The sequence below is a fragment of the Takifugu rubripes genome, chromosome 8 (assembly GCF_901000725.2).
Source record: "Takifugu rubripes chromosome 8, fTakRub1.2, whole genome shotgun sequence".
In the NCBI taxonomy this organism is placed as follows: Eukaryota; Metazoa; Chordata; class Actinopteri; order Tetraodontiformes; family Tetraodontidae; genus Takifugu; species Takifugu rubripes.
The window spans coordinates 11,510,002-11,533,253 of record NC_042292.1 but is presented as its reverse complement, the minus strand read 5'-3'; the positions used below and the strand labels follow the sequence as shown (position 1 = coordinate 11,533,253).

The 23,252-nt window shown below is 40.5% G+C and overlaps 1 protein-coding gene across 12 annotated transcripts in view; it reads left to right on the top strand.

Moving 5' to 3' along the window:
* Positions 1-23,252, top strand: part of nrxn2b (neurexin 2b) — a 457,955-nt gene that overhangs the window by 167,495 nt on the left and 267,208 nt on the right. For all 12 annotated transcript variants that reach the window (XM_029839775.1, XM_029839769.1, XM_029839776.1 and 9 more), the window contains one exon: positions 9,560-9,861. In XM_029839775.1, coding sequence (XP_029695635.1) covers positions 9,560-9,861 — 302 coding nt within the window. The remainder of the gene's footprint in view (positions 1-9,559; positions 9,862-23,252) is intronic.

Here is a 23,252-nt window from a genome sequence, read left to right as displayed (position 1 = left end):
TTACAAGCCAGTAATGCAAAAGCTGCTCCAAAATTTGCTGTGTGCGAAGAAGCATATAGATCTCTGTATTTTTCCTGTGCCATATTTCACCACAGGTCAATATGGCGTTAATGAGCTCAGTCTGGCCAATGCTCACTGGAGTCATAGAAAGACAATAAAACCGATACCTCAACAATTCTAATACCAAAACAAGCAAGTTTAGCGGAACAAAAAATGTCGCCCTAATTACACAGCGGAATGAAAAACTGGAGGGCCAGCTCCAAATGGTCACCAGCTGCGAGTCAACACTTACTTTTCCTATTTTTTATGACCTATCGCCCAAAAGAGGCAGAAAATTCTGTCAGAAATAAGTTCATTATGACTTGTTTTTACATGCTAAATGACTGTAGGTGGGCTTTATACTGTCGAAGGTAAAGGGTTGCTGAGACTAATATGACTTAGAATATACGGCGCCTCCCCTGCAGTCAGCACCCTGTTTCCTAGGTTATCATTAGCAATAGTTTATCTGATGTTTTCTTTGTGCTCGCTGCAAGAATGCAGATTGAAGTACCCTCCGCTGTGATAATAGTCAGACAGGGAGGGGGGGAAAGACTGAAAGAAAATAATTGTGCAATGAGAAAATATGAAAAAACTAAAAGACAGCTGCTATGGCTACTGTGGCTGAAGGAATTGATTGTTTCCACAGCTACACAGTTTGTTTTTTCTTTAATACATTGTCACTGTGACAAGCAGGATGCTCATCTGTCTAAAATGGCACTGAGACAGCTGTGGATCAATCAGACCAGTAGGTCCTGGACCATGCCATGCTGATGCAACTCTCAGTGTGACACTGTCACCTTGTTGCTCATCCCAGAGTCACGCGACCCAACTCCCTAAATGTACCTTTGAAAATGAGATTTGGTATGCAAATCGAGCTTAATTCCACTGGCCAGCTCGATGGAAAGATGTGCTTTTTCACTGCCACCAACACCCCCCCCCCACTTATGACCTCAAAGTGCAGTCAATAAAAGTAATTGCCTGCAGGATTAAATTAAAAATGAGCTGTCTACACAAAATGCGTGACCTGTGGCCACATTTAAAGTAGAGGGAGCAGCACAATCTAATCGAAGGTATGGAATGCACCATAGGTGGAATTGCAAGGAGATAGGTGGATATGGAACCCCACCACCCCCAATCTTGGAAATCCTTCCCAATTTTCATAGCATTGTTGCATATAGTTAAAATGAAATGAGAGTTACCAAGTTTTTATTTTTCAAAATCAACTTTTAATTATAGATGCAATCCTCATATTTTTTGTTTACCCCTTCATTTGCCACAGAGTGGTTTGATCCACTGCTGAAATGGTGCCCCTCCATTCATTTGGTAGGAATGAATGTGGCTGTCTCAGTTTAGCCAGTAGTTTGTAATGTGATTTCAAAATTTGGCAAATTTTTGTGGATTTTATACACAATAGGGTTTAACACGACACAGTTACTAGTGTTATAAATCGGGTTAAATTTAGAAAATAGGAAATGACAGAAGAAATCCAACTCACAGTCTTTGGGATCCAAACTGAATAGAGAAAATCACAAGTCCAAAGCCACCTCGTGGTGAAATGTTAGTGCTGTCTCCTCTCAGTGAAAAGGATTGTGGTTCACATTTGACTTTGTCTGTGGAATATGCATTTTCTTTTTCTTTCGTAAAAACTATTCCCCTTTTAACCATTCAAAATAGTACAGTATAAATAAAAATAATTTTCACAGTATTATGTTGCAGTTTTTTGCTAAACAGTACAGTGACATCTTTGGCGTCACACTCATTAAATGCAACTGACAATATGTCCAGTTTATTGACACCCCCCCACCAATTTTATATAAATAAGAAATAAGACATTCACCCCTGGAATGCATTTCCTTCACATTAACATTTATCTAGATTTTGGAATGGATTCTTTTCTACCTACTTGGCAGGATTTATTCCAAAATCCAGCTTTCAGTAGCATGTGTATGATCATACATTTTAAGAGCCGTCATAAATAAGAAGCCAGCAACATTGGTTCTCAACTATAACCTCACTATGTTCTCACCGAAATTGATGCTGTGCTCTTTTGGCTAGCATAGGAACAGAAGGAAGACGGAATGGCCCGATGGCACATCCATTATAGTTCAACAAGCACCACGTAAGTGTGGGTGAGGGAATGAAATGGCCCCAGCCACAAAGAACTCAGGGCCCCAGCAAATAAAGTGAGCTGACAGCAAATTGCAGTTGCTTCATTACAGGTTGGCTATTAGCACGTGGATCGATCCCTACTGTAATCAACAGCAGAGGCGAGTAAAGGAAAGTGGAGAAGAGGCTGAAATGATGCTCATTCTATTTTAGCCTGTTGTCAACATGCCTACAATAGCCTTGAGGCAGAAATCTATGAATGTATTCACAGATTTCCCAATGTGGCTAAATAGATTGTGTCACAGCCAACAGTTTTACTGCACCTCAATATATTGATCAGCGCATGTAATCCATGGGAAAAGTAAAGGATAATAAGATAAAATACAATGTTGGTCAAAATGATTAGAGAAATGGACATATTTGAGGGTTTAGTTGAATTTACCATTAAAATGAAGATTGTTGTATTATTGGACCCATGAGAATGACTACTACTATGCGCCGGTCAACTCAAGGTTCAGACTTGCCGAGGAATGTATTCAGCTGGAGTTGCCAATGTGATCCAAAGCATTGTTGAGGTTCTAAGGGGAATATACTGACACACTGCCAGAGAGCTGCCCATCTGAGAGGTGGACATAATCATCCTTTTTCTGTCCTTCCACTTATCTCTTCGACCATCAGCAGGTGGACCCCTTCAATTTGAGCCATGTTCTGATCAAGGCTTCTTTTTTTTAAAGAAGTTTTTTATTTTGGGGGTCAGGCTTTAGGTGCCTGTGAAGCACCTACAGACAATTTTGATCATAAGAGACCCAATAATAATAAAGTTGGATTGAGTCGAAAACAACATTTGTTAAAAGTAGTGGATGAGTGTATAAACACTGAACTCTCTTCAACTGATGCCAGTTCTGTATAAAGCAACTACTTATTTCATAAACATTATGAAATAAAATTGAGGTAAGAAAGGCCTATATTTTCAGATTGATCAGGGGTTCTTGTAGCATTGCTTTACTACAGTGTTATATAAAAAAATATCAAAGCTTAAGGAGGACCTTACAAATCAGTCACCTCACCACTACATTCAGTCATATTTCTTTAATTGTGCTCACAGTCCCCTCTATTGATGCTAACCTGACCCACTTCTTCAAATCTGTAGTACATTTCTCCTTGATACCTGCGCTTATCTGGAACGGTCCTCTCTTCTTTGTTTTTCTGCATTTTATGACCGGCCAAGAGTTCTGTTCGCCACCTCCTGTTTGTCTTAGAAGTTCAGAGCTTCCTTGAAACTTCTGACTACCGGCTGCTGTCTGTAGACCCAGCAAACTCATTTCATTCATGAAGCCCCTTGAAGCTTACACACACCCCTCACATTCCCTGTTGCTCTCATGCTCTGTGTCATCCCAGCGCTGAATCATTTCTTCAGATGCTCTCTGTGGGGGAGATAGCACTTGTGGGAAGCTAATAGAGGGTGACCACATATGTGAGGGATGCGCCTTGCGCCATGTGTGCATGTATGTGCAGTGAGGTAATGTAACGTGAAAAGTGGATTTGTCAGCATGCGGACATCGAGATTATGGATTTTTTTTGCATGCCAATTGACTAATCCCTTTGTGCCTTTACTAATTCACCAGAAATATCCTAATTACTCCCTGTATGTAATGCATTAGGCCAGAGAGCACGCTAAGGTCCATTACCAATGGCAAGTCAGACAAGTTGAGACAGAGGTACTCATGCAGCTCTGCTTGTTAAACCTGTTGTCTCTCGCTCTGTTTCTTTTTTCAATTTAATAATATAAGGCGCAGGATTCTTTTCTTGGTTTCTAGCCATAACTGTTACTTGCAGAGGCGTTCTGGCAGTCATCCTCCCATGTTGATGCTTGTTGTGTATTGTAGTATATTGGCATATATTTGATGTACCCTGCCCCATAAAGGGAGTGGTCTTAAAAGATAGATAGATAGATAGATAGATAGATAGATAGATAGATAGATAGACAGACAGACAGACAGACAGACAGACAGACAGACAGACAGACAGATAGACAGATAGATAGATAGATAGATGTGTCTGTTCCTCTCAAATTGTTCGCCTTCCCAATTCCCTAATCTCCCCTTCTCCTCCACCTAGCTGGCCATCCGCAGGAGGGTCCACCCATACTGTTCAGGCCTGGTCCTGCTCAAGGTTTATTCCTACTAAAAGGGAGTTTGACTAGAAACTAATAATATAGCATCTTTGAGCCTATGTGCCATAAAAACTAATGTAATTTCTTCCATATCAGTAGGGAGCAGCAGATAGCTAATTGTCTAAATGATTTGAGAGAAGATACATGACACTGGGCCAGTGATGCAGGTGACAGGTAACCATGGCAAAAATGAAAAGGAAAGATCCAAACTCTGAACTGGGCCCTGGATGAAAAGTTGAACCTATTATGAGGAGTAGTCAAAGGAGGACAAAGACAGTTAACTTGAGGCAACGCAGTTAAAGGCATTTTTCATTCTAATTTACTTTCACCAGGGATACTACGACACCCACTGTTGTTCCTGGAGTGTGACGAAAAGTTATCTACCCGTGCCATGGTGCAAAGCCCTCTCCAAACGAAACACCCGCCGCTTCAAAAGAAGCAGGCGGACTATTTTGTTCGCCTGTTTGAACACACGGACAAGTGCAAGTCATGCTTTTCAAGCCTAACTGCTAAAACCAGAAAGACTGAGAGTCTGCCTTCAGTTCTTGCCAGGATACCAGTTCTGTCTTCATCCAAACAGGCCACATTTCACACTGAGTGAGTTGAAATAAAATAAGGAACTGCTTTGTTATTATCAGCCTAGAGTGTCCTTTTATTATATTTGTGATTGTTGGTGTGCCGTTACTCAAAAAACCCTGGCGTAATCTGTGGAGCTGGGAGGGTGATTATAAAAGATTGCAATCGACAGTGTGCCTCATTATATCTGCTCAGTCATGAAGCAATTTTTGGACAAATTTTTCTTTCTAGATTCCTGAATTGATGCATTTGACCCCGAAACAACCAGGGACTATAGGCTTGGTCTGCTGAAGGCGGCGGGATGAAATAACACAGGGACCCAGCTTTTAATTAATAACACCAAAGACACTATTACGGGTGGCTAAATCTCAAATGAGTCATTTCTGAAACATAGTCAGGGCCTTCTGTGAGGTTAATTGAGACCTTGACAGCACTTAAGCCTCCGCTGCTAGTTTCTGTGTCTTGATTTTCTCGTGGCCACAACACTTGGCTCCTGGGCCCGGTAAAGATATTTGATCCGATGGGAAGTGTGTTCTCCGAGTATCTTTGTAATCAAAAGGCTGCTGCCCTGAGAGCGAGAGAAGTGGAAGGGGGAGGGAGGGCAAGGGCTAGTAAAGACGTGGCAAGGGGACGACCACATCAGTGGAGCTCAAGTGCTCTTGGGGAGGAAAATGAAGGAGTGGTGAGGGAAATACATATCCAGCTGTAAACAATGGATATGAAGGTGTCATTGTTACATTTCACATATATGTGTTTATTTTTCTTTTAATTTACATATTTATCTTTTTTAATGTATAAACAACTGTCAGCCATTCTGATGCTCTGCAACTCACCCGCGGCCATAATCGGCGTGCAGTTGCTGCGAGTCCTCAATCAAGCAGATTGAAAGCACTGAGCAACCATTTGATTTAGGCTCAAACCCATCCAGAACAAGGTTTGTTCCCAGAAGAATACAGTTTACGGAAGCTTCTGTCGTCATCCTATCGGTTGTCTTCCTTTGTCAACTTTTTCTGCACGAAGACAGACAGAAGTGGAGTTTTGTTTTTATTTTGTTTTTCAGAGCGCGCATTCTCCATCTCTCTCTCAGCTCACGCAAGCAATCACAATCCGTTTGGTGCTTACTGCTAACAACCCTTCGGGAGCGAGTCCAGCTTTAATATGTAATTGAAAATGGCCGCCGCGGTCCATTTGGTACACATTTGTTCTTCTTCTATCAGCAATACGAGTGTCGCCGAGAGGCTGATGTTGAGGGATTTGATTTTTTTTTCTTCCCCTCTGTGTCATTTCCTACATCAATATCTTCCCGTCCTTTGATGCCCATTCTCGATGACAATTCACACTTCAGTGGAGATTGCTCTAAATTTCGATTTCAGCCTAAATGTGCTTTTAAGTAGCTGCCTCTGTCTGGACGTCACTCGTCTCTGATTTCCCTCCACCCGTCGGTTCACTGGGACAAAATGTTTTCCTTCATGCAGATGCATGCACCTTCTCTGGCTGTTTGTCTCAAAATGAGACTCATCAGCTTTGTTAAAACCACTAAAAACCCTAAAAAAGACAACTAGCATGCCTGTCATCACTTTTGTCTTTTACTTCCACCAGTCTGAGTTAAAAAATCTAAACCTCATGCAGGCTGCAACATGCTGAATTGGAGGTCATCATTTCTCATTCCAGAGCAAAGCGCTACAAAACAGATGCTATCATCTGCCGCCACTATTCTTGCCACCTGAAATTGCACCTATGAAAAGCCCACCCGCTCATGAGATTCACCCTTCAATCTATCTACCATCTGATCACCTCCTCCGGCCAGACCTCGCCCGATCTCCCTGAGGGGATGCTTGAGGTCTTGAAGCAATTTTTCTTTTAATGGAACTTCAGAGTAAACCAGATTTGATGATCCTCCCATGCAAGTAGGGCTGGCAGTTTAAATCTGACCCCTCTGTTTCCATGTCCAGGCCCAAAACCTCATTACAGGGGATTGATCTCTTCATTCTTTCCTTGTGGTCGGGGGTAAATGAAGAAATGATAAGAGTGCCATTTTAGATGACACTTTTTATTGAAGAATCGGTTGATTTGTGTGATCCAATAAGTCAAGGCCAGACGTGATAGTTTGGTGATATTCCTATTAATACTGGGGCTTTGGATGAGTGTAAAATAATTTTAATATTTATTCATTCACTTAACTTGATGATTGAAATAATAATGTTGGTAATGGTGGCGTCCATAGGCTTTTATTTATATGTCATGTTACAATGAGTAAGTGTGTAATTACACACACAATTATTATTATTATTATTATTATTGTTACTGGTACAGAAGTCAGTGGGTGATAACAAAGAACATTTGGTAAAATTCCCAAAATGAGAGACTTTGATTTCCCATAAAGCCGGCGCCAACAGACACCTGCCAACGAAGTGCGACATCTGTTAAAAACCGTGGCTCGACCCAGCTCCGTGTGACAGGAACAGGCGCGCAAACATGAGTCATGTTTCCAGGTAAAGCTTCCAGGTGCTTCTATTTAGTGCCACCTGGCTCCATTATTGCTCAGTTCTCTCCTGCTGCTGCTGTTTGACATGTGCCCGCTGTATAAATGTTGGGATTGTGTAGGTGAGCAAAGCTCGCGAAGGTTTTGGGGTTTTTTTCTATTGTTTTCTTTGTTTTTTAAATTCTCCCTATTATCTGCTTTCTCTGGTGTTCATGCTTGTCCTGTTATTTTCTGTGCTGTTTCCCCTAGTTAAATTCTGATTTTGCTTCTTCCTGATGGAAGTAATTTGATTTAATATATTTGGAACCCGGTGGTCACCGTCTCAACATTGTGTTTCCTTTACCAAATGAGACTGGAGCCTCAGCTCCTGCATAATATATAATTGTGTAAAAGCAAGTAAACATTTGTATTAAACTCAAATCTGAAATCACTCCCTATTTCCTATATCAGGAGTGTCGACAGGGGCGGTAATCCAGCCCAGGATTCTGTCCTACCAGGTCAGCAATGCTATCACTTGGTATCCTACCTGATCTGTGAAAGAATTTTCTACCTAGTAGGACAGAAATCCTGGATGGATTGCAGCCCTTGAGGACTGGATCTCAAGACCCCTTCTGAATATAGTGCACTAACCTGAAAGTATGCCATTTTGTAGGGCAGTGCAAATGTAGAGTGAGGATCTCTCTCTCTTAAGTGCACACATTGTATTACACAATGCATTGCACAATGCAAAAGTAGTGTATAACTGATTAATAATTAACTGTACTACAGTTGAATGTCAACAATTGACTACTGAGTGTACTGTATTTATTAATTAGAGAACAAATGACTCAGCTAAGAACACAGAAGGCAGAACTGAAGGTGGCAAAAATGAACATATTTAGGTTCTCTTCTGTACTAATGGATGGTTAGGATCCTGAATGTATCAAGATGTTGGTAGAAGGATGCTAATTCAGAAAAAGGAGACCCAAAGGAAGACCTCTGACTAGATCTATGGTCAGAGTTATAGAGAACAGGAAGTTAAGGTTAGAAAGAGAGGGTTGATTTGCTGGCCCTTAAAGGAAAAAAGGGGCAAAAGAAAGGCAAGACTTTAATATTGTTATATTATTTCATGCCAGATGTCTTAAATAGAAACAAGTCCTTCGATTAGACACCAACATGCTTTAACTTCTGCAGCTCTGGAATGAAAACCCACCCCTATTGGTTCTGTTCCAATGTTTGAAGTGTTTGACCTATAAAATCTTAATGACAGAACTGATTCACAGTCACATTTGCAGTAGTTTTGTGCCAGCTGTGTCAAAATAGTTGACACTTTAATTTTTATGAGGTTTTTTTTATCCTTGCAGAATTCCTCATCATGTTAAATGAAAATTGTGTTTCCGAGAGTGTCTGAATTGGTAAATAGTCACATTGTTATTCTGTCTATATAATGTGATATTCTTATGGAGGAAAAGTGAAAACCTGCTTTCAACCACTTTGGTCTTAAAGAGCAAAATTAATGCTTGACGGAGATTTAAACCTTTTCCTTTGCGGTTGTGTTTTGTTTAATCATTTCAGTCAGCCTGAAATTTTAGATGCAATGGCTCTTTGATCTTAAATGATAATATTCAGCATTTTAAGTGGCTTTGGCTATTTGACTGGAGTGAACAATTGTCGTGCAACAACAACGGCTCCGACCACAGCCCCCTATAAACTAAACTACTGCAACTTCCAGAGCAACTGAAACATCCTTATTCTTCTATCCATATAAATTTCCCAAAAATCTATAATATTTTGTACAACCTCTGTTGCCTCTGGTTGCTAGCAAACTCCACAAGTCAGAAATCAGAGAATGACTAGAATAAATGTTTCTGTTTGGGAAGGCAAGGAAATGACTACAATTTGGCATCTCAATCAAAAACTAATATTAGTTTCCCGAAAAAAACAAAACCAAATGTCATTTTGAAAATCCATGGAAAGCAACAATATTTTAGACTCAGGACACAAAGAAGATTTTGGTAATTACCGATACACTTAATTTAGGGCAGCTATAGCAAACACGTCACAGTATCTGGTAGGCTAATTAATTTGCGAAGCAATGTGTATTGTAAATAATTTCTCTGTTTGCATTCCAGTAGACCTTAAAACTAAAGAAAGGAGGTGAAAAGACATCTTACCCTTTCATGGTTTTCTCTTTCTTTACCCAGACAAAGAAGAGTCAGTGGCCACCTTCAAGGGCAACGAGTTCTTCTGCTACGACCTTTCGCTGACGCCGATCCAGAGCAGCACCGACGAGATCACGCTCTCCTTCCGCACGCTGCAGCGCAACGGCCTCATGCTACACACCGGCAAGTCGGCTGACTACGTCAACCTCTCGTTGAAGAGCGGCGCGGTGTGGTTGGTCATCAATCTGGGGTCAGGCGCTTTCGAGGCCTTGGTTGAGCCTGTCAACGGCAAGTTCAACGACAACGCTTGGCATAACGTGCGCGTCACTCGCAACCTGCGGCAGGTAAATAGTGCTTGTGTAATCCAGGGCTACCAGAGTTGCTCTGGTGCCCCTGTCTTCCAGCTGCTCTTCTGCTTTATTTGATTTCCAACGACACTAAGTTAAAGAATCATAATTCACCTTTTTATGCCTCCCGTCCCCTGTTGCTTGCCCACAAACCTGTTGTCTTTTTAGGTCAGAGTTGCTCGGCTGATGTTGCTTTTGTTTTATTTTTGTTGTATTGTCATTATTCTTGCTAACATTCTGTTCTGAAGGGCATCAAAGAATACTTCTAAAGGATTCAACTTCATTTGTATAGCATCTGTCACGATCGAGATTCTCCCTAAGTGTTTTACAAAAAGACAGAGCCTTACCCACAAACAACAGCAGAAAGAAACAATCCCCTTTCAAATGGAGGAATGCTCAAGCAGGACCAGCCGGCAGAGTAACAGAGGAGGAGAAAATTTCCATTTCTTTTGGAAAATCCAAATGCATTCGAGACTAAATAAGTGTCTTATTGTGTTTAACTGCCAACTACCGTTTGTTGCTTTAACATAATTGCATTCATATGCAAATACTCTAAATACTGGCCTTGCAGCCAGCATTGGAATTTCGATGGCAGTTACAGATAGCAGTACAAAGATACAATCAATTTCTCTTACACATGCTGTGCTTACCGCCTGAATTTTTTCAGGCAATTGTAATTTGGATAAATTGCCCGTGAGACCTAGTAATGGCCAACGTGAATGGACTGAATACCTAAAAAGCCTGAAAAAGACTGTACATCAGCACTAGTCCTTTTTGTCTGCCTCTGTTATCACTCCCAGAAAGGTAGCAAAGAGGAAGAAGAAGCATCAAATGATACCAAAGTTTACTAAAGTGCTGACTGTGCAATCTCTAGTTTAACCAAGTTATTACATATTTCTGCTTTTTTAGGCTGTTTCCACACTGAATGTTAGAGGTCTGTGTGCAGCTGAGCGTAGCGGAGGGGTTGATTTAGCACCGCCACGCCTTTTTACTCAAGTTGAGCATTTTTAGTGGGTGCAGCGCCTTGTGTCACACTCGCGTTCAATGGGAGAGAAGCCGAGATCTTCAGAAAAAGAGGGGTAAAAGTGCAGGTAGTTGTATAATATGAAGAATGAAAAAGTTTATTTTAGCCGTGTTGGGATTTTGCGAGCTGTGGGACATAAGCAGGAGCCATACTGGTGTTTATGGAGAAATCTCAGCGTTAGAGAGAAATCACAACACATTAAGAACACTCTAAATCACCTTAAAAGTCTTCTCAAAAGGTTGCAAAAATTTCCTCCCAAAAACATTAGCTAAAAGAAAATATAGCATGCTCATGCGTCATATACTTTGACAATACTTTGGCGATATGAAGCATACTCAATTGGTCGCAGCTCAACAGCTCAATGGAGACATAGAGAAAGTTTTGTTGATGTCATATATATGTAATGTAGAGTTAATGGTGCTTTCACACACAATGTCCCTGGACTTGGTTTCCATTCCAGTGGGAATGTTAAGAAATACCTTTTTTTGGTTTGGGTTAATTTCACACTGCTTCACAAGCGGAACAAACCACTCAGAAAATGTAACACAGTTATAAACAGCCCATCGAGGACCGTATTGCCCCAAATTAGCACAGACTGGGAAGGAAAAAAAGCATGAGGAAAAGGAAACAACAGCTTGCTCAACCACACATTTACTTGTGTCGTTTTTTGTGCTTCTCTCCCCCCATCTCTGCCATCTCTGCCTCTATTGCTGACTGCTGACCTCTGACTCCAGTGATCCGCTTAGCTCTCCCTTTAATTGCTCAGTGTAATTAACGTATTTGCATATATGATATATGCCTATTCTGTCTTCTATCGGTCCTCTCTGCCGTCTCCTCCTCTTCTTCAGATTCACGCTCTTGCTCCATCGTGTCCCTTCAGCTCTTTGGTTCACTACCGCTCCCTGTGTTGCTGGATCGGCCATTTGCATTCACATTGTAAGCGAACAACGCAAGGATTCAGATGCAAGCCACCAATGTTTTCAGGCCAGCAAGAGTTCTCGTTTGGTCCGAATGAGCTTTCAAACGTGCCTTAACAACGCAAACTATCTGAAGAAACCAAATCTGGTCCAGTTAAACCGGACCAAACACCTCCCGTGTGAACATGCAGACAAATAGTCACACTCAAAACAAACAAGGACAAGAATCCATTTCACTCCTAATGAGTGTTTGGGAAGCCAGTATTTTTAATCACCTGTCACACTGGCAGCACACTGTCAACATGCAATGATCAGGAAGGAGATAAACAATATCCATATACCGGTACTGTATATAAACACACTCTAGGTTAGAACCTCTTGTCTAACCCTTCCCAATTTTCAAAGTTTCTGCTTATCACCAGGTAGTCAGGTGACCTCTAATACCTCCTCTAATGGGTTCAATCCCCAGAAGATCATTATAATTGACAAGCTGTCTAACGCCAACCTTGAGTTGGCTGCCTGCACGATTGTTCCGTGATGAACTGGCACTTTCGTGTTTTGCACGGTGCTCTGGTAAGACACGGTTACATTTTCAGAAACACCACCCATGTTTGCGTGAGAGCGGTTGCAGCTTGTGTGTTGCGGACCGTTCACTAGAGCTGTTCTTCAAACAAAAGCCTTCATGGTCTGAAATGTAGACTGAAGTACGCATAAGGTTTGTCATCATGTGATCAAGCAACCTCAGTCACACCCCATCTTTTCCTCTCTGTCGTTGGTTATTAATAACTCTGGTAACAAGTATATCTGTTTTTTTTAAATGTAAAAGCTTTGACGCTGTCACACAGCAAGCCATACCTTTGATATTTTGTCTATAAATTTACCGTCTTTCTTCACAAAACCCATCCAGAGAGTCTGCTTTCTGTGGGATAACGCTGATTAAATCAACTAAGAATTAAGTGGAAAAGGATGAAAACCGATTTAGGGGTGGTAATATGTTTTTAGTAAAACACAGAGCAAAGACGGGATGAGCGATAGCGAGGCGCCATGACGACCACAGATTCAGCGCTCTCCCTAGTGGCCACTGAGGGTACTGCATTATGAATAAAGGGCTTTCGTGTCTGTCTAAAGACATTAGATACTCCCTCTGCTTTGTTGTTAAAAGGCAGGTTGAAGAAATATCCTCATGACCTTGTGAGTTCATTCTAACAAATGTGCACATACTTGAGGCTGTTTGAACTACACTGGGTGCACATATTATTAAAAATAAGCACTAAGGGTGGCTTCTTATAGCCTGTGTGACTTCTGTGTGATGTTTTCTCTTCCTCAAGAAGCACACACGTGTCTACGTTTACCTACGAGAGACCGTACAAGGATAAAGGATGTCAATGGATGATATATGTGGTATATTGTGGGGGGGAAATAATGCAATCTAATAATAACTGTACTCAGCATATATCAAGACCCTTTTCTCGGTGAGTGCATACGTAAATCAGCATTGATTTCCTGATCCTTTGAGGTCCCGTAGGGATTTCCTCAGTTGGCCCGCAGACGTAAAAACTAATCTGCGTGCTGGCGCGGTCATAAATAACTTTTGAATCTCTGGCAAATAGAACTTTTGGCTGTAATCGTACCTAAACCAGACAGCAAAATCAGTGGCGCCGCACGTTATTGCGCTCCAACCCATTACCGCTATTACAGGAAGTCAAAGTCAATCGGTGCATTTCAGAGAAGCATTAGAGTAAGTGCAGAACAGGTAGAGTCCCCAGTTCTATATTCCACTTTATTAACGCTATATGCTTCTGAGCACAAATATTTGTGTGTCTTGATATCATTATGGGAATGGCTAGATATAAACTTGAAATCTAGCAAAAATTAGATTTAATTACACATTCAAACACTTGAAATGATGGTGCTTAATATGAGAGAATAATATGTTTTATACAGTCATTGTTAAAACTCCAGAGCGTTCCAGTTTTGAAGGATGACTCTGACACGCACTAGTGATTCTTACACACTCCTGACTCACGTCTCTACTTGCAGGGATGAATCCAGCACTGATGTCATGTGAAACTGTGCCTGGAAGAGTGGGTGCACACCTGTGTGCTGGTCACAAGCGCAATGGGCAAACTGTGCCCTAGATCTTCCCGTAACACAGTTTGCTTTCAAAGACTGTCCCCTTAAGTGTAAGAAAGATGAAGCAAGAAATATATTTGTGAAGGAAACAATTGCTACTAGCTTCAATTTGAGTCAGCCCCCATAAACTTAAGTTATGTTAGCTGAACAAAGGTAGCATTATCTTCTGAAGTAAACCAGCCACAATGGCTTACAGGCTAATTGTAGGAAGCACTATCGTCCAATGTGAGATCAAGAATGTTAATATGCTACAACTTAAACTTAAAATGCACCATTGTAACACTCTGTGTTAATAGTAATCACAACAATGATGACATGCAACGTGATGTATGTACTTCATTGTTCAGACATTTGATTCAAGTCAGACTTTATTTCCTTTTTACCCAAAATGAATAAGATTCGAGGTTGGACAGAAGGGTTAAACTGATGTGACATGACCATTGTTAATAAAGAAGTAACTAACAAAAGAACTAATCAGTAACTAGTGGAATTTATTGTTTGGTGGCTTTTTACAATGTATCAATACTTGCTTTGTTTCTCTGCTTTTTGTATCAATATCAAAGGGTGAAACATAAAATACATGATACGTAGACAAACACACACACATTATCCTATTAGCCACAAATTAACACAAGTGCATGTTAACACATATGCTCAATTGAAAATGAGCTAACGCAGGTAGCAGCTGATTTTCAGATCTCAAAACTCAAAAGCTCTCTGCTATTGCACACAGACCAGGCAGGCTAGAATGGGATGAGATGTTCTGGACTAGCGCTCTATGCTAACGCTCTGCGCTAGAACTCTGCGCTTTGTGCAACAGAGTTCTGTGTTAGAGCTCTGCCCTAGAGCTCTGCACTAAAGCTCTGCCCTAGAGCTCTGCACCAAAGCTCTGCCCTAGAGCTCTGCCCTAGAGCTCTGCCCTAGAGCTCTGCACTAAAGCTCTGCCCTAGAGCTCTGCACTAAAGCTCTGCACTAAAGCTCTGCCCTAGAGCTCTGCACTAAAGCTCTGCCCTAGAGCTCTGCCCTAGAGCTCTGCACTAAAGCTCTGCCCTAGAGCTCTGCACTACAGCTCTGCACTAAACCTCTGCCCTAGAGCTCTGCACTAAAGCTCTGCCCTAGAGCTCTGCACTACAGCTCTGCACAAGAGCAATGTGCTACTCGAGTTCTCTGCTAGAGCTATACACTACATCATGAACCAAGACATATCAAACAGCATAAAGATGTAAACAGAGGAGCTTTGATGGAAGAACACAGAGTTCATTACTTGGCAGATAAACAAGTCAGTTTACCTCTGACCAGCTACATTGGTAGCTCGCTGCTACCTGTTGTTTTGCCCAGCGTCATGAATGCACTGGGCAAACGTCCCCCTAAGAGCCAATACAACAGTAACAATGACCCACCATCATATCAGCTGTTCTGTGAGCATAACAGGCCCTTTTATCCCAAAGGACAGCGCTAGCAGCGAAAGGAAATACGCGACACACTCGTGGGAAGAATTAAGTGTGTCTGTTTTTTTCTTTCTTTTGTTCACAGCACAGAGAGAAAGAGAGAGGGAATGAGTGTATGTACAACAGAGGGTGGTAAATGAAGTGAAGCGCTGCAGTCTCTGACTAAAGGAATATCTGAGCATGGCTAGAGCACTGGGAAAGTGTTTGTTCTCTGCTTCAGTAAAGAACAAGACGAGCAGGATTACTTTTTTTTTTTTAAGTCCCCCACTGCAGCTTTACAAGCGAAAGGTTCCACATCTGCTGCACGGTCGTGTGGTGGTTAGCACTGTTGCCTCACAGCAAGAAGGCCCCGGGTTCGATCCCCGGTTGGGATTGAGGCTGGGGACTTTGGAGTTTGCATGTTCTCCCTGTGCCTGCGTGGGTTCTCTCCGGGTACTCCGGCTTCCTCCCACAGTCCAAAAACATGCATGATTGGGGATTAGGCTAATTGGAAACTCTCAAATTGCCCGTAGGTGTGAGTGTGAGAGAGAATGGTTGTTTGTCTATATGTGTTAGCCCTGCGATTGACTGGCGACCAATCCAGGGTGTACCCTGCCTCCGCTCGTTGTGCTGGGATAGGCTCCAGTCCCCCCGTGACCCTCAGTGGAGGAACAAGCAGTAGAAAGTGAGTGAGTGAGGTTCCATATCTGTCATAGACCTTGGCAAATGGTTTTGCTAGAGTCTTTGGAGAGACCTTTAAAATTCTTTTCCCAGTCGAGTTTCTGTTTGTCCTCCACCACCAACATTCACGTATCCATGTCCCCAGAAATTGAGATGGATATCATAATTCATGGTGCAAATGGACTTTTCATACAGTCTTTTTTCTAACGGAGATTAATTTCTTGGCATAGATCCGAGCAGGGGAGGGGGATTATATTATATGCATCAGGAACAAGTTTGGCAAAGGTCAGATAATTCTAGACCCTGAAAGAGCCATTAATATTTGTTTCTACAAATAGATTTGTGCCTTTTTATTCAACCCAGGGACTGTATATTGGATAAGTGGGAAAACTAAACATATATTTAGCTTGATTGATGATGCAATAGTCCCCTTTTCACCTTTAGGAATGTTTTTTTGGCATATTTTTAATAAATTTTCACCAGTAAAAATGTCCCCACAAAAAGGGCCTTGTCGGGGGAAGAGGAGAATTCAAATTTCCTTAAATTTCTTTAGGGGGTGGGGCTGTGAGCTTAAGCGCTCTGATTGGTGGAACACACAAGTGGCCTTGATTTTATTTTACTGTACTTTCAGTAGTTTTTCAGGGGTAATCTGAAAATTAGAATAATAAAATGGACTGTTAAAGAATCAAGTTCCAACAATAGGGGGAGAAGTTGAAATATTTCAAGAATGATGTTGAAAAATCATTAGAATTAAAGCAAGAATAAGCAAAATTCTTCTAGAATTTCAAAAATGCTTGGTGAAGATCTAATTTCATCTGGAGTCTAGCGCTATGTCACACACCTTCTGTCTGTGTCCATCAATGTGATTTCATGCAAATTGCCACCCCCTCCCTCCTCATGGAGCCCTCGGCCCTCTTTCCCTATAAAAGAATACAGCCAGCGGGCATTTTGTAGAAGCAAAATTGCGTTTAGAGTAAAAAACCTTTCACCTGAAACCAGCCAGGATCTGACATTACCTCTAAAGAAATAACATTACAGGTTACTTACTGAGTACTTCACCTGTTATACAAAATGTTGTGTTCGTGCTTTGCAGGTCTTTTTTCACAGACAAGGGGGTGTGGACAGAGGTAGAGAGGTGTGGCTCAGGCCCCCTTTTTTTTGGTCAACAGACAGCGCACAGCAGCCAACTTAGCAGAAAAATTAAAAATCACTTATGTCCTTTAAAGTCATAATACCAAAATATTTCTCTATTTTAAAAAACATTTTCAATTGTAATATATCAAGTTAGTACGGCTATTTTTATCATGATATTCAAATGTTTTTCTTTGGGGGTTTGGCTAGGTACCAAAATTTTAATTTGTAATTTCTATTTTCACGTTTTCTTGTGACCTTTGACCCGTTTTTCCTTCAAAAACTCAAATCTGTGTAGTTTATATTTTCTTCTTTATGACTTTAACGCATTGCCTTACATTGAAGTCAAGGCTGTATTCTGATAATTTAATGAATTAAGCCAGTGTCTTCCATGTTTATTCAGCGTTTTAATGAGAAAAGTGTGTGTACAATAACTTTTAGTGTCCAGCTTAACAGGTAATATGACAGCCTGACTTCCCTGATTTCCTGGCACATCAGTTTTTCCCTTTTTTTTCTCTCATCCAAATTCCTGCTAATTGGCTTACACATTCACAGCCATAAAACACAAGCAGGTAAAAGTAATAAATTCACAAGTACATCATAAAGAAATACACATAATGAGCACTTTACGGCGAGAGAAACATGATTAGGTTGATGACTGTGACTATAAATGCAACTGAGGGTCTGTAATGTGACACAATATATATATATATATATATATATATATATATATATATATATATATATATATATATATATATATATATATATATAACTGAAGCGAGAAAAAGGAAAGGCAACAAACAACAGCTCTGGGATTTGTTGGTACTGAATCAAAAAACACATTTATTTACCTTCACCTAGGAACTGAGACAAACAATTACAACAGAATCGGAGTAACTGACACAATATATATATATTCAGGATATATATTCAGGATATTGAGTTTTGAATTTTTAAAACATGCATGAATACGTGGTATATGAAACAGAAATTGCTGCTAGTTCAGACGATGCCATTAGCGTGCATGTCACACCATGCCTGCACGCAACGCAAACTGCAATAGGGTTCTTCTATAGAAGGAGTGGGCTGAGTCAAAGAATGACAAACCTTTAAAGGACGACTTCACTCCTTAAAATAGCACGATTATAAAATTAAATGCAGCCAAGGCTCAGTTGTTATGATTGAAAAATTCATCAGAGGAAATCATTGTCATTTATTAGCACCGTAGAAGCCTCTCCGAGGACATGTGAGCTTCCAAACCATTAGGCCTTTGAAAAGGAGATGTTGCTATATTTACTCTCGAAATGTAAACCCGTCATTCAGCAGCCTGTTACTGATGTGCTGTAATCCGTGTTCATAATCACCAAATCTGATGCCAGAAATAGCACATCATACTGGGAAACAACAGGGAAGACAACAGAAGGAGATGCTAAACCCTACATCTTCAATTAATTGAGGAATGCCACATTAAAAACAGGCAGCATTTGACTGAAACTGAAATTGTTTCTGCAAAAAATAATAAATTAAAAAGCCCATTTCCCCTGCATTGCCATCTTCGCTCACTTATGAGCCTCATTTTCCACTACCTGCGCCACCACATTCATGTTTATTCATTGCACATCTATAATTACACAACAAACGCAACATTTGCTCAGCCACACAGGTGCTATAGCTAATAATGGGTAAACTACAATCAGAGGAAGAGATCGCATATCACTACGCAAAAGCAGAAGGTAAACAACCAAGAGAAAGTTCACAATAACTGTAGGTGTCCTGAGGTGCAAACTGCAGCTAAATCAACTCCAGAGAGAGTAGAAATGGTACTTTTTGTTTCGTTGTTGTGCAGCCATCAGTCAGTTTTTCCGATTCTGTTGTAATTGTTTGTCTCAGTTCCTAGGTGAAGGTAAATAAATGTGTTTTTTGATTCAGTACCAACAAACCCCAGAGCTGTTGTTTGTTGCCTTTCCTTTTTCTCGCTTCAGTTGTCAGCCAAACGCTGCCCCTGTAATCTGCAGAGGTACTGTTGGAAACAAATGAGTTTCCAGTCATTATTTTTATATTTTGTCTTACACAAAATAAACCAAAATTGCATTTGTTAGACTAAAACCGGTCTTTAAAAGTGCATGTTACCACGCACTGGAATGGGATGCAGTCTTGTGCACGAGACATCTGTGCCAAATCCTTTGTACAGATGAAGTCGGCTGAACACGACGAAGGCTTCTCAGAAACAGAGACAAAGTTCTCCATTGTTGTGCCTCTTTAACTCCAGGTCTCTAACTTTCTAGCTCACTACACTGTGACTTGTTCAGTAGGTAAACTGATTTCTCAAAAAACAAAAAAAATCAAATCTCTCCAATCTTAGCTTCAGTTTATGTTTATCATTGCATGCTGTGATGTGTAATCAAGTATATATATAAATATATATATGTTTGTGTGTGTGTATGTTTTTAATGGGATGGATGCATCACAAAGTTGTTTGTCAAGGCCTGTGGTTGTTTACCTGACTTGGACTTTTATCCATCAGCAAACATTTCAGACAGCATTTACCCCTCATGGGTCAATTACAGAGAGGGCATTACAGCTTTTACAGCAGGGGCTCAGGGCGCGTTGAGCTTGAGGCAAAGTTAAGGCAAGTGCATGAGAGGGATTTCCTCAAGGCAATCAAGTCTGTGGTGTGGAACCAAATGAGCTGCTCTACTTTGCAGGCTTTCCAGATACTAGACATATTTATCTCCCTAATCCCAAATTATGGTTTTGCTTATATCAGTTGTTTGCCTTTACACCTCCCGATGCCTTGTAATCCTTTTTGAAATTCTCTATTTATCCGATCATTCTGGCAACTGATTGATAACAAAAGTAGAACAAAAGTTTAATTTTCTGCATGGTTGGGTCCAACAATGGGCCGCCAGTTCAGTAATACTTACAGTTCCTAGCATTGTGTTAAAAAAAAGAAAAGAAAGAAAAGAACAGCCTCTAGATCTTCCACACATCTGCTTTGCTCACATCACTTGGCTCACTGGCTCAACTTATTACTTTTATTTCATTTTCTCCATTTAACCCATCCTACATATTGTGCCATATGCAAATACGAGGACAGCAGGCAGCAGCGGATTACAGCTCAATATAAAAAATATTGGCAACTACTTTGATATTAATCCTCATTTATTAGAAGCTATAAACATCAGTACAAGTCAAATGCAATTCATTTGGAGAGGCCTATTCTGCCGCCTTGTTTGCCGAAGGAGCTAACGTTAATTCTGGCAAATGCTATCCAAATCCTGGAGGAATTGCAAGGACGGATTTGCAAAGCCTCTTGGGTAATTACATTACGGATAAAGGAGTCTTGCATCTTCCTCATTTGAATTTAAAATTACGACGCAAGTACATTTTTTTAGTATGGTTTCTCTGTAGAGTCCCATGGACGTCCTCGAGTCGGTGAACTCCTCTGACAGCATGAGTGACACATTGAGAAGGATGATGTGTTCATGGTCCTATTATTCTCTCAAAATACTCATATTAGGTTGCAAATATGAACTAAGCTGCATATTTTTCACTACCTATCGGAATTTCCGCTCTAACCATCATGTGGCTCTTGATAGGGTTGGCGACAATAAAATGTCTTTTTCATTTCTTTATTCATTAGTGTTCATTCCTTTAATGTAATCTTCAAAGACTAACTCAAGACAGCAACACTATTTCTTTTCTTGTATCTGTAGGGTTATTTTACAGACCCTTTGAGAAACACACATTGAGTTAATTAAAGGATATTACCTAGCGATCATCAACGTATACAAGGATATCATTTCCCCCTCCCTGTTTTTCCCTTTTACCGTCACCACCCTGTAAAGAATGATCAGTATCGTGTGTGTGTATCTATATAAGATAAGATAAGATAAGATAAGATAAGATAAGATAAACTTTATTGATCCTACATCGGGGAAATTCACGTTACATAGTAGCCAGTGGTATACAACACTAAAAGGAAAACTATTACGTTATGTACATTACTATGTACATTATACATTATATACAGAGGGAAAATTATATACAGAAGGGAATATTATACTATAAGAAAGAAAAATGAAAGTGCAAATAGAGTAGAATTGTGGCATTTACAGATTGAACAGTATATTGCAAATATGTTGTAAATATGCATAGAAAAGAACGGTATAAGAAAAAAAAATATTAGATTGCACAACAGCTTATCCGCAGATTCCAGAGGTAGTATGATATATATATAGACATATTTGTTGTTTGTTTGTTTTTTTCTCATTCATTCCGAATCTCTCAGCTCAACATCAAATGTGAGAGAACTTTAGAAATTAAAAAATAATCCCATGTTTATTATCATTGGCAGTGATTGTTTTCTGCCTTTCCAATGGTGTATTAATCCCAACACTTACCTTCGCCATAGCTTTCTATCAACGCTCGTTAATCAGCTCTTGTTTTGCTACAGAGACGCTCTTTGGTTTCCATATTCAAATGTTCACCCACACTTGAATCTTACTCACCACGTTAATGGATTAAAGGTAGTCATTACACTAATAAGGTGACTGGCGTCAACACTTTACCTTGACACGGAGAGCAGGAGTGGACGTGTGTAATGTTTTAAATTAGCCCGTTAGCCCCTTTGGGAGGACTTTGTTTACTGATGCTAACTCCCACACAGATGACACGGTAGGCTAACCAGTACCACAAATCCACACCCACGATGCACTTTTCAGTTTCAGAGATCCATTTGAGTGTCATTTCGATCAACTGTGTACCACTCAATTGTTTCAATTGTTTTAGCTTCTGGATTTTGGAAACATGCTGTTTCCAGCAACTTATTTTGATTTACCCACTATTTTCCCATGGATTTTACATCAGATTAATTAAATTTGAATCTAGATATAGCTACATTTTGACTTTCACTCAAGGAAGTTTTAAGAAAACCCTAAATCCTTTCTTATCTTGGGCATAAAGTGTTGCTCCGTGCCAAGGCCTATAGCCTTTATCTCTCACAACTGGTACAAAAATCCTATTTCCCAGATGAGATTCCAGAAATACTGTATTTGTTTAGTCAATGTGCCCATGGGGCACATAAGGTAAATGTTGAAAAGCAGTAGAGTAGAGACCCAGTCCTGTCTTGTACCTGGCACGATGAGACTCAAACAGTTTGACAGTGTTGGTGGCAATGGTTTTAGTCAATTTTTCAGAAGTAAACCTACCAAAGGCCCAGCATCGCATAGGGGGTGGTTTCCTGAGAAACCAGGGGCGACTGGGGCAAAAAACACATTATTATGACTGAATCAAGAACTCATTTTTGAATGCTATGTCAAAAAAATGACAAGAAGGCTGTTTTTTTTTCAGAATCAAACATTTTTAAAGTTGTTGACATGAAGAAACAATGGAGTTTAAGAAGATTCTGACTCCCAATGCTGCCTCTTGGGTGCAAGGCACTGCCAGGATCAGGTGAATGGTCTGCTGGATCTGTCCTAGGATGCTGCTTCTAGACCAAATAACTCAGTTTGGAGTCCTTTGCTTCCACTACATCTTGATTTTCCATGATGTAGTCAGCCTCCTCATCTAATCTCACTAACCTGCCATGACTCTTTTAGCTTCGCCCATCCAGCAACTGGGTGATTGCCGGGCCTTCACTGCATTAACCAATGGGATGTGTTGATGGGCTGTGCCCAATAACCAGCCAACCTAAACAGGCACCGGCCCACCTGGACAGACCACCCTCAGTTCCAAAATCCCTCAATTATTCAATATCAAGCATATGATTTGATGACTTCTTAATGGTTTCTGATTTTTTTCTCTTTTCTTGCAGGTCCTCAGGGTTTCTTTTGCTTTTGTGTTCAGATGAATTCAATAACTACATGAACCTTTCTGTCTCTTTCAGGAAGCTATGGAAATCTTTTTGTCATTTTTCTCTCCTTTCCACAGCACAAACTTGAGTTTTATTTTCTGAAATGCCCCCATGATGATTCTATCATTACCTTTATAATGTGACAAGCACCATCGTTTGATCAATAATTTACCAATCCTACCCTAAAAAATAAGTTGTAGTGCAATGATTTAATTCTG